This window comes from Helicoverpa zea, chromosome 2 (assembly GCF_022581195.2).
Source record: "Helicoverpa zea isolate HzStark_Cry1AcR chromosome 2, ilHelZeax1.1, whole genome shotgun sequence".
Classification (NCBI taxonomy): domain Eukaryota; kingdom Metazoa; phylum Arthropoda; class Insecta; order Lepidoptera; family Noctuidae; genus Helicoverpa; species Helicoverpa zea.
In genome coordinates this window covers 8,451,446-8,463,786 of record NC_061453.1, presented here as the reverse complement: position 1 = coordinate 8,463,786, position 12,341 = coordinate 8,451,446, and the positions used below count along the sequence as shown (strand labels likewise).

At 37.4% G+C, this 12,341-nt stretch overlaps 1 protein-coding gene across 3 annotated transcripts; it reads right to left on the bottom strand.

The window, feature by feature from the left end:
- LOC124639820 (probable serine incorporator) lies at positions 1-7,571 on the bottom strand. 3 transcript variants are annotated; one of them, XM_047177309.1, is made up of 11 exons: positions 7,305-7,571; positions 6,507-6,671; positions 6,335-6,423; positions 6,126-6,221; positions 5,833-6,011; positions 5,335-5,450; positions 4,667-4,885; positions 3,871-4,006; positions 3,278-3,304; positions 2,597-2,744; positions 1-721 (listed from the first exon to the last, which is right to left on the bottom strand). In XM_047177309.1, the coding sequence occupies exons 1-11, from the start codon at positions 7,338-7,340 to the stop codon at positions 589-591; spliced, it is 1,344 nt and encodes a 447-aa protein (XP_047033265.1). In that variant the 5' UTR covers positions 7,341-7,571; the 3' UTR covers positions 1-588. The 3 variants fall into 3 exon arrangements, with proteins under 3 accessions (XP_047033265.1, XP_047033274.1, XP_047033283.1); XM_047177318.1 differs by lacking the exon at positions 3,278-3,304 and having other exon boundaries at positions 2,597-2,759; positions 7,305-7,569; XM_047177327.1 differs by lacking the exon at positions 3,278-3,304 and having other exon boundaries at positions 7,305-7,566.
- Between the last annotated feature and the right edge of the window lie 4,770 nt (positions 7,572-12,341).

The window sequence follows — 12,341 nt, the reverse complement described above, 5'->3', positions numbered from 1 at the left end:
TACGGGGTATATAACATTTATTGATAAAATAATATTTTAATTAGTGGGTACAGACATTTAAAGCAGTAAGTAACACAACAATTAAGATTTGAAGATAGTGAGACAAAAAGTTATGTGTATTGTTGTGAAAGAATTATAGAATGCTATGAACATACACAGCACAGAACGTACACTACACAGATAGAAAGGATAGTTCATACTTAATGAATTGAAAATAAGTAATAAAAAATAATAATATTATGAGATCTTAAAATTTAAGGATTCACAGGCTTATTTTAACAACATTGCTCTGGTTTACTAGCATAAGATAGATACAATTGACAGTATGGCATAATTTATTACATAATGATGGAAAAGAAATTACTTATGATAAAATTAATTTAAATCTGTTTTATGCTATTTTTGTTCAAATCGATCCATAATAAACTTTATTTGAAATAATTTTGTTGCCCCTAGCGTATCGTTTTTTAGGATTCTAAACCCAGAGAAAGGTATTCTATTGCTAAGATTTAGCTATTTGTCTGTCACTAAGTTGTATCTAATAACCATGTATTCTATATAGCATAAAACAGAATATAATGAAAATGTTTAGTTGAATTCCCTGTCGGGGAATAGGGCTGGTGCTACCAGGGTCCAGATGTAGAGACCCACGCACAGCCAGGATGAAGTGATTTTAATCCACATTGAGGCGACGTTCTCCTTCGAAAGCTGCGAGCTCGGGCTGGAAAAGTTAAGTTTAAGTTAATATTTTTCAACCCTGTTTAACCTCTTTTTCTAGAGGAATAAAATAAAGGCGTCGAAGGCTGCATAAGCCTATACCAGTGGTTCCCAAACTTATTTTGTCTACTGCCTACTATGAGAATAAAATTTTTTTTAGCGCCCCCATTTTTTATGGTTCCATACCCAAAGGGTAAAACGGGACCCTATTGTTTTCGCTCCTCTGTCCGTCTGTCACCAGGGTGTATCTCATGAACCGTGATAGTTAGAGAGTTGAAATTTTCACAGATGATGTATTTCTGTTGCCGCTATAACAACAAATACTGAAAACTATTTTAAAATAAATATTTTGTGGGGCTCCCATACAACAAACATAATTTTTTTTGCTCATTTTTGCTCTAGTATGGAACCCCTCGTGCGCGAGTCCGACTCGCACTTGGCCGATTTTTCACCTATTTAAAAAGGCTTATGTTTAACTGATCACCAGATATAGTAACAAACAGCAGACAAAAATAGTAAATGATCACCAAAATGAAACTCGCATTTTAATGTAAAACTATCACCAAAGTTTTAACACTTTGCTAGCCTATTTAAGTGAAATTACTCCAAAATAAATCATGCGTAAGCCAAAAATAGTAAATGATCACCAAAATTAAACCACCATTTTAAAGTAAGATTATAACCAAAGTTTTTAAATTCTGCTATCCTATTTAAGCAAAATGAGTCCAAAAAAATCATTGTTATCCCAAAAGTAGTAAATGATCATCAAAAAAGTTTTTACATCTTGCTATCCTGTTTAAGTAAACTGACTCCAAAAAAATAAGTTCAGCATGATAAAATAAATGTAATAACATTATGGGGACCCTTTTCCTGCACTAGCGTGGAAAATTGTCTATTGCATGCCTCTAAACAGTGCGATAAGAGTGTATTGAGAAACACATTCTTCTTCTTCTTTCTCCTGCCCTGTTCCCAATTTTACTTGGCGTCGGCGCAATATGTCATTTTCTTCCATTTTCCCCTGTCACTCGTCATACTGACACTCACGCATGCATTGCAAGCCGGACACATAACTTAATATGGCATCATAATACTTTATTTGGTAATAAGCCTAATTTTATGGCAATCACAGTGACTTATTTAGGCAAAAATAATACATTAATTTGGTCGTCAAGAGTTGGTGATCATTTACTTTATTTGGTGGTCGAATACAATATAAAGTGAAGTCGTGACTAAAATAGCTGGTACATACATTACATTTTTAGACTTTATTTTTCTGGTGTTCAGTAGATATTTCTGGTTGCAAAACTTAGGGTATCAAAGCATTTTATGGTGGTCATTATATTTGTTCCCATTTAAAAACCACTATAACTTCTTCGAAAGTTTGTCTGTTGCCTTTTTATTTGTTTGTTTGTGTCTACTTTAATTACGAAACGGAGCGACCGATTGACATTGACATGATTTTCATTTTTTCTATATTCAATAAAATAGGACAGATATATGAATTACGCGGAGAGAAATCTACAACCGAATTTGAGCAATCTTTTAATTCATTTTAATTGATGTTCACAAGTTGTTGTTGAGAGTCGAAAGCTCATGCAGTCGTGGTCTAATAGGCCTTGCTAAATAAAATTACAAATCACCCCCCAGGCCTCTACACAACGCCCCCATTTTCTTTCTGGGTCTCTTACCGCCCCCCTTGAGACCTGCAGCGCCCACAAGGGGGCGTTATCGCCCACTTTGGGAAAGACTGGCCTATACTATGATTGTATCAAACCATGGTAATTCTGTTACTTTTGTATAAAACTACAAGTACACAAGTACAACAATAGGGAATGGCAAACTAATATTTAATAAAACTTAAGAGGTTAAAGATACTCACTTGTACCAATTTGTGAGTGTCATCATGATGTACAGGGTAGCGAGAGCAAACACGATGTGGAAGAAGGTCCAGGAGTATGCGACGCCATCGCCTTCGTTGTCGAACACCTTGGTCTCCTCGCGACCAGCCTCGCCACCGTCAGCGCCCTCTATGGAATCATACCCTGCGCTCAGTGAGCATACCAACATGCAGAGTTAACAATGTTGAACACAGTACCATGGTAACGTGCAACTAAAGCGAATACGTGGAAAACGAAAACTACAAACTTAACTTTTTTAGATAAATTGAAAATGTTACTAAAAATTGTTTACAAATGAAAATAAGTTACATACCAAGGAGTAATAACTTTAATCGACATAAAAAAAAAACTCAATGAATTAGCAACTAACAGTGGCACAACCTACATTATTGCAAAACTTTAACCTGGAGTCGTCGAAATAGGGCTAGGCTTGGATTGGGATTCTTTAGAAGCTGGACCGAGATCAAGCGCAACGGAAAATAAGAAAAAGAAATATAGTTTCATACTATGTAAACAAAGCAAATAATGGTGAAGTTGCGATGTTATCATAACAATGAAATTAAATAAGCAAATGTTATGTTAGCATGAATGAGTTGGTTACATGTTCAATATCTGGCATGGAAGGTACGTTATGACTTAGGCCGAGTGCAAGAGTGCGTTACCTTCGTTAGCAATGAGCCCTCCGTGCCCTTACACCGCGCCGCCGCCGCGCGTTATGTCCGCAAGGAATGCACAGTATGCGTTAGTTTACATAAAAAAAAAAGTAAAAATAGAATGTGACAACAGAACTTCTTGGTGTGTGTAAAACAAAGATATTCGCAAAAATAATTGGAAATTAACTCTATAATACAAAAATTATAGAAATATTTATTCAATGAGTGGTACTAAAGAATCATTAAATTAAAAAGAATGAAAAGGTCTCTTTGTCATGTGTATGTGTTTGTGGTACACACTCATGTAAAGTGAGTATCTGCATAACTTAAGTTATCACAGATCATGCAAAACCAGAATAAAGAACAGACATCCCGTGGTTGGATTGTGGTAAAAGTTGGTGAGCGTGCGATTCACAAATAAGGTAGAGGACACACTGTTAACGATGCATGTTGACATTCCAAATATTTCTGGCCAGTTTGAACAGAATGTGAATAAGCCAATGTATAAAAATCTTACCATCGTTTTTTCCTTTGCAATTTAGTCTTTAATGTTTGCAATATTATTTTAATTAGTGTAAGGAAATATAAAAGGGTATATTCACCTCCGCCTCCTTCCTTGGCGAGGATATGTTCCGACATGGTAATCTTGGACGAGGAAGAGGCAGTTCGAATGGACGAGTACAAAACGCTGCAGACCCAAATGGCCAGCCCGATGATCGACTGCTTATCGAAGGACGACTGCCAAAAAATGTAACAAGATATAATTTTGCCTGTCCAGAAGGTTCGTTTACGAGTAATTAAATCAGATTTCACATTCAGGACCCAGAGAGCTGAGTAACTGATAGATACAACAAACATACAACCTTCTTCAATTTAGACCTATCTTGTGAGTGCAGTTCTTTTCATTTCTGTATGACCAATTTATATAAATAAAATATAATATACATACATACCCAATATGTCTCTTCCTTTATATCCATGTCAGGCATATTTAAAATAAATATTAATACATAAGATACACAATATAGACATTCAATATTTTATAAGCACATCTAAATATTAATATATTACAAGACCGTAAAATTGCTTTACCACGTTTGAAAAATACAAAGTATTGCTTAGAAGTGAATTCAGTAAAGTTTTCGTCAGTGAATGAGTCTCATTGAATTTTAATTTTGATGTTTTCTTGCTGAAGTAGTAAGCAACTATACTTTTCTCAGAACCCAATCTGGATATTCTGTTGGAAATAACTACATATTTTGGAGTATGGACTCACACTCTGTCTACGATATTTATTTAGGAAATAAAGTTTGGCTATAGTATCGTTTGGGTAAGCTTCATACATATGACGGTATATGCACGTATCAGTATACAAACAACTGTTCTTTCATTACAAACCTCATTAGATCCTCCGGTGATGCTGTTACATTCCTTAGACGCGTTAGACAGTGCGGACCAGGTGAGGTACATGACATACAGAGACACGACGGCCGACTGTAGCAGTCCGGAGCGAGGCTGATGCTCTTGCACAGAGGGCAGGATTGAGATGCCACTCGCGATCACCACCAGGATCAGGTTTATCGAGATGAAGAATTTGGATAGCTCACATCCACTTGACTGTGAAAAGGAATAAGGGATGCATCAGATTTTCATTGATTCTTGATGTTATTATATCTTCAACCATGTCATCACTACATAGTATAAAACAAAGTCGCTTTTTCTGTCCCTGTATCCCTTTGTACGCTTACGTCTTCAAAACTCATCATCCTATGAGCCTTTTTCCCAGCTATGTTGGGGTCGGCTTCCAGTCTAACCGGATGTAGAGAACCAGTGCTTTACAAGGAGCGATTGCCCTTACATTTTCAAAACTACGCAACCGATTTTCATGCGGTCTTTTTAGTAGTTAGAGTGTTTCAATACGAAGGTTTACATGTATAATAACATCCATTAAATAATTATTTTAATGGGCAATTATAATGGCCAATTGTAATGGGCCCATTATAATGGGCAAATACTGTTTTGCCGTGCGAAGCCGGGGCGCTAGTTAGTATACAAATTAAATTTACCTTGGTGTAGTACACGTAAAGGAGGACAACGCCAATGAGTGCGAGTGCGTAGGCGGTGAGCATAGCCAGCAGCAGAGCCGCGTACCAGCCGCGTGACTGAGATTCCTCATAGTTTGCTGAAATTTGTATACACAATTAAAATTATATACAGGTATTCCTGAAATAACTTAAAAATAACGATTGTTAGTCATTAACTTTTTTTTGTATTTTATTTAATTTTAACATACAATTCAAAATTCATAGACGGCTGAACAAGCTTTTGTCATTTGATTTTAAACAGGATTATTTTAGAGATGTCAAGTTTTCTGGGAAAACATCATAGTATATTATGTAGAATGATTCACAATTGTTATCACCTTGTTTCCTCGTGACTCAATGTCGTTGAGACGCTTTTGTTATTTACACGGTTTTTCCCCTATTATGATGACTATCAGTTATACAAACAAACTGTGTGAAAAGGGGCAACTTGTAGAAAAAAAAGAAAAAACTCATACTTACACACCCATCGTTCTGCCCAAGAGTGGGCAAAGTCAATAATCAAAATGAGTTGAATAACAATGAAGCAAAAGCCTCCAATCATGCCAAACACCATCCAAGTTGAGGCAAATTGTCCCTCCGGAATAAAGAAAGCGCCAATTATACCACCAATCACTATCAGATACTTGATGCCCCAGAAGCTAAAAAAATATATAATATTCTCATCACCATATCATTGAGCACAATATTATCAGTCAACATACTTAACTGATAAAACATAGTTGTTCAAAACAAACATACTGATAATAACTTACCCATTTTGAATGCCTGCTCGAGGATCTTTAGAGGACTTTACTCCAATTGTTATAAGAGCCATTAGAACAAAGAAGAGACATGCTGCAAAACATATTCTGTAAACAGATATAAAATTTTTAGGAGACACACATTCATCAAGTAAATTGTTACTTTCGAGCACCTATGTATATATTTTTGTATTTTTTACAAGAACAATTTTAATTGGTACCTGTAAACTGCCAAATAGCCAACAGCTTTATCACAGTCAACCTTAAAGTCTCCGGGTATGTAGTGAGTAGAATTTTTACAAAATGGTACCTGAAAAAATCATAATAAATTGCACATATCCTGTAAAAGCACAAATTATTTTTAATTACTTCATTATCCAACTATAAACATACCTTTTTCATCTCATCTTGTAGTCCAGGGGCGAGTGTAATACACGCAGCCACCATGACCAGTAGCAGCATGAGTGTGTACATGAGGCGAGTTGATGTTGAGTTGGCACATGATGGACATGCTGAGCAACACAACGAACACGCTGCACTTCCACAGCAGCATGCCAGCTGTGTTCAAAGTTAATTTGTTTCTTTAACATTACTAGCAGCTTGTATTGTACCAGTAATTATGAGAAATTAATTCTCAAGTAGTTATATAAAATCAGGCTGCCCTACTAGTAAAAAGTATGTTTTATGATAATTAGTTACACTCAAATAGTAGACTGTAGTGAAGTATTTGCTTTGTTTTATGAGAATGTAACATTTTATTTTTCTAGTTTTAATTAAATAGGTTTTCCTACATAATGTGAAAAAGGTCAAAATACATAGTATATGGGTCAGTGGATCTACTTAGGGTAGGTAGATAAATGATCTTAAGCACCTTGTAAACATACCCACAAAATGTTAGGAAATCCTAGTGTGGGTCAGAATCATCAAAAAATATATTTTAGTCAGAGTTAAAACGCAATCACACTTACTAATGAAAAACAAAAAACATACATACTTTTTGTTTGATACAACAATTTTATGTATATTTTCTAGAGATGTATAATGGCTTAGATCACGTCACTGTCTAGTATAACCGAAGTATAATACTACGTGGTATTTAAGCAAAGGATTACTTATAGATTTTGTACAGTAAATTAAGAGAAAATAAAACTTTAATATGCAAAATTAAAATTATGACAAAACAACATTCACCTGAGCTGCAGAACAAAGACCTAGTACTGCCCCCATACTTGGAAACTCTTATTATTTCTTAATTTTTCTTGTTCGGACACCAATTACGATTTTTAAGATAATTATGACACAGTCAATAGCTTTCTACAATATTAGTCACAAATTGCATTGTTCTTGAAAAACAACTCTCACAGAATCTATTGATTTATTTCTTAATTTGACATGACATTGACAGACACGGCCTAAAACATAGATTATAAAAAGTGATACCAGCTCTCTGAAATATTTACCCCTAAAGATAAATCCTACTAAACCTACTATTAGGGGTTAAAGTATGAAATTGCCATAGACATAATATTAGTAAACAGGACTGCGCATTTTTAACCAAAAAACGAGCCGAGAGAAACAGTTAGTACGGAGGCCGTCTGTCCCTTTCTAATAGGGTGACTATGAGATTAAGTTATGTGAGACCAATCCGAGTTTGCTAAGATTATTAAACACAGATTGGTATTGAAGTTGGTAACTTACGCAGTTTGTGACCTTAAACTACTAATATAGGCTTTTAATAATAAGCAGGAATTCGCAGTTATAAAAACGGGAAGATTCGAAGTGCAGACTGATTTTTTTTGTATTTTTGCTTCACATATAGACTGCTGAGCCATTTATATCGCCTTTCTACATTTTTTTGGGAAGCTATAACAATAGTACAACAGTTTTAAAATCCATCACCCATATTTTGACTCGTAACAAGAATTCATGGGCACCCTAGTTGTTTGATTTACGAAAATGTTATTATTAGCTTACCGGTGGAACGATATATTGCAACCACCATAGGATTCACTTTCACAAGTATAAAAGCAACACTTTTTCACCATTTTAATAGTTTGAATTGATTTAATACAAAAAAATATAAACAAAATTTTAAATGCTGATTACGCGCCAAGAATGTTCAGGGTTACCGCTAGAAAATAAAAAAAAAACAAAATAAAAATTTATGTTGTTTATGTTTTAAGAATAAATACGAATAAATTAATGCGATTGTTATTAATTTGTTGACTTACAATAATTGTTAAAATAAGATAAAAATATAAGTGATTCAATTGTTTTTTTGGGCAAAAAAAAACTTGATCACAACATTTATTTATGCTGGCAAGGTGTTAGAAAGAGACAAACGGCCTCCGTTCTAACTATCCCGCTCGGCTCGGATTTGCCTCTGTGTATTATGCAACCAACTTAGTACCTTATTGCGTTGGAATAGAGTTCATTTTCGTAAATATATATTTTGAGAGTGCGCAATCTTGTTTATAGTATATTACATCTATGGAAATTGCCGTTTTATTCTAGTAGGTTTTTGAATTGCCATAGAGTCTTCATGGTTAGAGGTTTTCGAATGAAACTTTTTTCACATGGTTTCTGTGATGTTCTTCTTTTAAAAAAATGTGAAACATTTGATTATCGATGTTCAATTGTTTTTGTTATTCAACTTAACAAGAAAGATGGATACTGCGAAAATTTGAGTAATTTTTGAATATGAGTTCCGACGCGGAAGTGAACGGCAGAAACAGCCCGCAATATATATATATACTTCCCTGCCGATTTCGGCTATGGTGACTGCTTTCAGTTATCATTGAGAGAAGAACTAGGATGATCAGCTCTTCTATGCGCCCTTTGATGGCTGCAGTACCCTATTTTATGTGTAAACGTGCGCGAGCATTGGCTGCACGTTAGGATACCGTCCACGTAGTTATAATGAATGGCTACTGGTGTTTTAGCCTTAAGAGCATCACGCTTCGCATCCAGTGCGGATTTCCTTTGCTCTTCGAAATCTTTGATCGCATTTTTAAGTAGGCCTCTCCATTCAGGGCGGCAAATGGCTTTTGTCTCCCAGTTCTGAGGATCAATGTTGCACCTTTTCATGTGTCTTTTCTGAACATCCTTGAAGCGTAAGAACTGGCCACCTTGTTTCCGTCTGCCGTTCTGGAGTTCAGAAAAGAAGATGCGCTTGGCCACCCTATCATCATCCATGCGTAAAACATGACCGCACCATCTGAGCTGTCGCCGCATCAGGTACGCTTCTATGCCGCAGACATTCGCGCGTCGTAGCACTTCGGTATTTCTAATCCGATCCGACCATTTGATTTTCAGAATGTCTCTTATGCACTTTAGATGAAATCGGTCCAGCGCCCGTATATGTTTCCGATAGAGGACCCATGTTTCAGCCGAGTATAAAAGATTTGGGAGGACTATGGCCTTGTAAACGGAGATTTTTGTCGAAAGCTTCAAATCATGTGTGTGTAAGACCTTGGCTCGTAATTTACCGAAAGCAACTGATGCAGCGCCAATGCGATGGTTTATTTCGGTATCAAGGTCACACTTGGATGTAATTGTGCTGCCCAGATATTTGAAGGTATTCACTTGCTTCAGCTCAGTATCGCCAATGTTTACCTTGACAGGTTCTGTAGCTCCTTGAGAGTCGCTTGCCATTACCTCAGTTTTCTTAACACTGATTTTTAGACCGAAACGACAACAGACTCCCTGAAGGTTAGTCATCAGGTGCTGGAGCTCTTGTGCAGAGTTGGTAACAAAACACAGATCATCAGCGTACATGATCTCCGTTATAAGAGCATGAGATACTTTAGTATATGCTTTTAATCTGGCCAGGTTGAAAAGTCCCCCATCAGTCCTGAAACGTATTTTGATTCCAGCAGAAGTTTGTTTGAGCGCTTCACTGACAACGACAGAAAAGTAGAGAGCAAACAGTGTTGGCGCAAGCACACAACCTTGTTTGACCCCACAGGTGACAGGAAAAAACTCTGACTGGTCACCATTATAGGTAACACAGCAGGTCATCTCGTCGTGCAGAAGGCGAATCATTCTCACAAACTTCTCAGGACAACCTAATTTTGCCAGTAAAGTCCAGAGGGCTTCCCTCGGCACGCAGTCAAAAGCTTTTTCTAAGTCCACGAAGCACATACACAAAGGTTGGCCTTGTTCTCGGCTTTTTTCCTGGAGTTGCCTGATGGAAAAGATGGCTTCGCCGGTGCTCCTGTTAGGTCGAAACCCAAACTGAGTTTCTGGCAATATGGCTTCGGAGACTGGTAAAAGCCGGTTGAGAAGAACTCTGGCAAATATCTTCCCAGGGACAGAGAGGAGCGATATACCCCGGTAGGAGTTGCAGTCGGAACGGTCTCCTTTGTTTTTATACAGTGTCTGTATACGGGATATTTTAAATTCAGGTGGTATTGTTTCCTCGTTCCAAATGCGATCAAAAATTTGCCAGATGTAAGTATGAAGTTGCTCCCCTCCGTATTTCAGCAGTTCTCCGGCGATGTTGTCAACGCCAACTGCTTTTTTATTTTTCTGCTCTTTGATGGCTTGAACAACTTCAGCAAAAGTTAGTGGTTCAGCAAGCGACTCGTTCGGCGGCAGAAACAGCCCGCAATATCAATGCTGCATTTGAAGAGGTGTCTGCTAATGAACGCACCGTGCGATTTTGGATTAAACGCTTTCGTGGTGGAAACTTTGACTTGAAGAACGAGCCACGAGGAAGACCGTCTGACAGGTCATTAACGAGGAATTAAGAGAGACAGTGAACGCCGATCCCAGTCAAACTACCCAGATACCCAGCCGAACACCGAATAATGTTGAAAAAATTAGCAGTAAAACAGCCACGACTCATGAATCGACCTTCACCGTTATTGCTCCATGACAACGCGAGACCTCATACAGCAAGAGAAACCGTTTTAACTCTTCAAGAACTGCAGTTGGAAACTATTCATCTTCCTCCATATTCGCCAGACCTTGCTCTAACGGACGACAATTTTTTTTTCTGATTTGGACAATTATCTGCGTGACAAGAAGTTTTCTTCCCAGGAGGCAGAACAAAATTCTTTCACACAGTTTGTGCAGTCTAGATCCTCAGAGTTCTATCGTAAAGGCATAAGTTTGTTAAAAATAAAAATACAATTTATTAGTTTTAAGTTGTATATATATATATATAAGTATATTTTATTTTATTTTCAATTAATGTAAATATATTGTGATTAACGAATACTTAAAAAAGATATAATCTCTGACTATTCTATTCATACATGTGTTTTTGTAATATCAATATTTAACTAAAATCTACTATTTACTATTTTGTTTATCACTTGCTAGGTTGCCAAAAGAAAAAATTTATTGGTCAAAACAAGGACTATGAATACTATGATAGAATTTATTTTCATAGCACGCTTTTATTATGTCAACCTGTCTACCGATATCTTCATATTTAGATTTTCAGTACAAATCGGCAATTTCATACTTTAACCCCTATTATATTATAAATTAATTAGTATTAATTATTTTGTATGTCTCTACCAGACCTCGGGACTATAGAGTCCCGGATTTTTGGGAGGCGAACGTGGGGCCGAAGCCAACACGCTGAAGCCCTTTTGAGACAACTTTAATGAAATGGTGACACAAAACCGACGATTATCCCTGTATACACTATAGAAATGTACCCAAGGACAATCCCCGGTTCTGTGCTAAACTATTGCTAACTATGGATGAAAACTACTTGGGCTATTGTGATGGGATGCTAGTGGACTAGGAATGGGGAAACTACGGGAACTATGGCACCTGCCGATAACAATGTAATAAATACACGTAAAAATGGCAGGTGGAGACTCGCCAACTCACTTACTGGGCCCCCGGGAATCAGTCGCTAAATCGCAACAAGAGGGCAACAGGTACATGAGCGGCTGAAGGGTGAGGATACCTCGGCGGACTTTAAACTCAGATCACGCGCTCCCTGTGGGTCCAGCATCACCGGCCCACTCGCCACTTACCACGAGGCACCTACCCTCCGAGTGGGCTGTTAACCCTGCTCTAGCGACTCCACTCTGACCGGCCGATGAAGGCAAGTCTTGACTTGCCTTCATCCCTCGCCTCTTGAGGCGGGAGACCTATCCCCCGTCATGCTTCACTCCGGCAGGCCGGAGATGGGGGACAGTATACTCTCCCTGGAGCACTCGGATATATAGCCCCGCGGGGTCACTACTCCCCGTCATCCGCCTC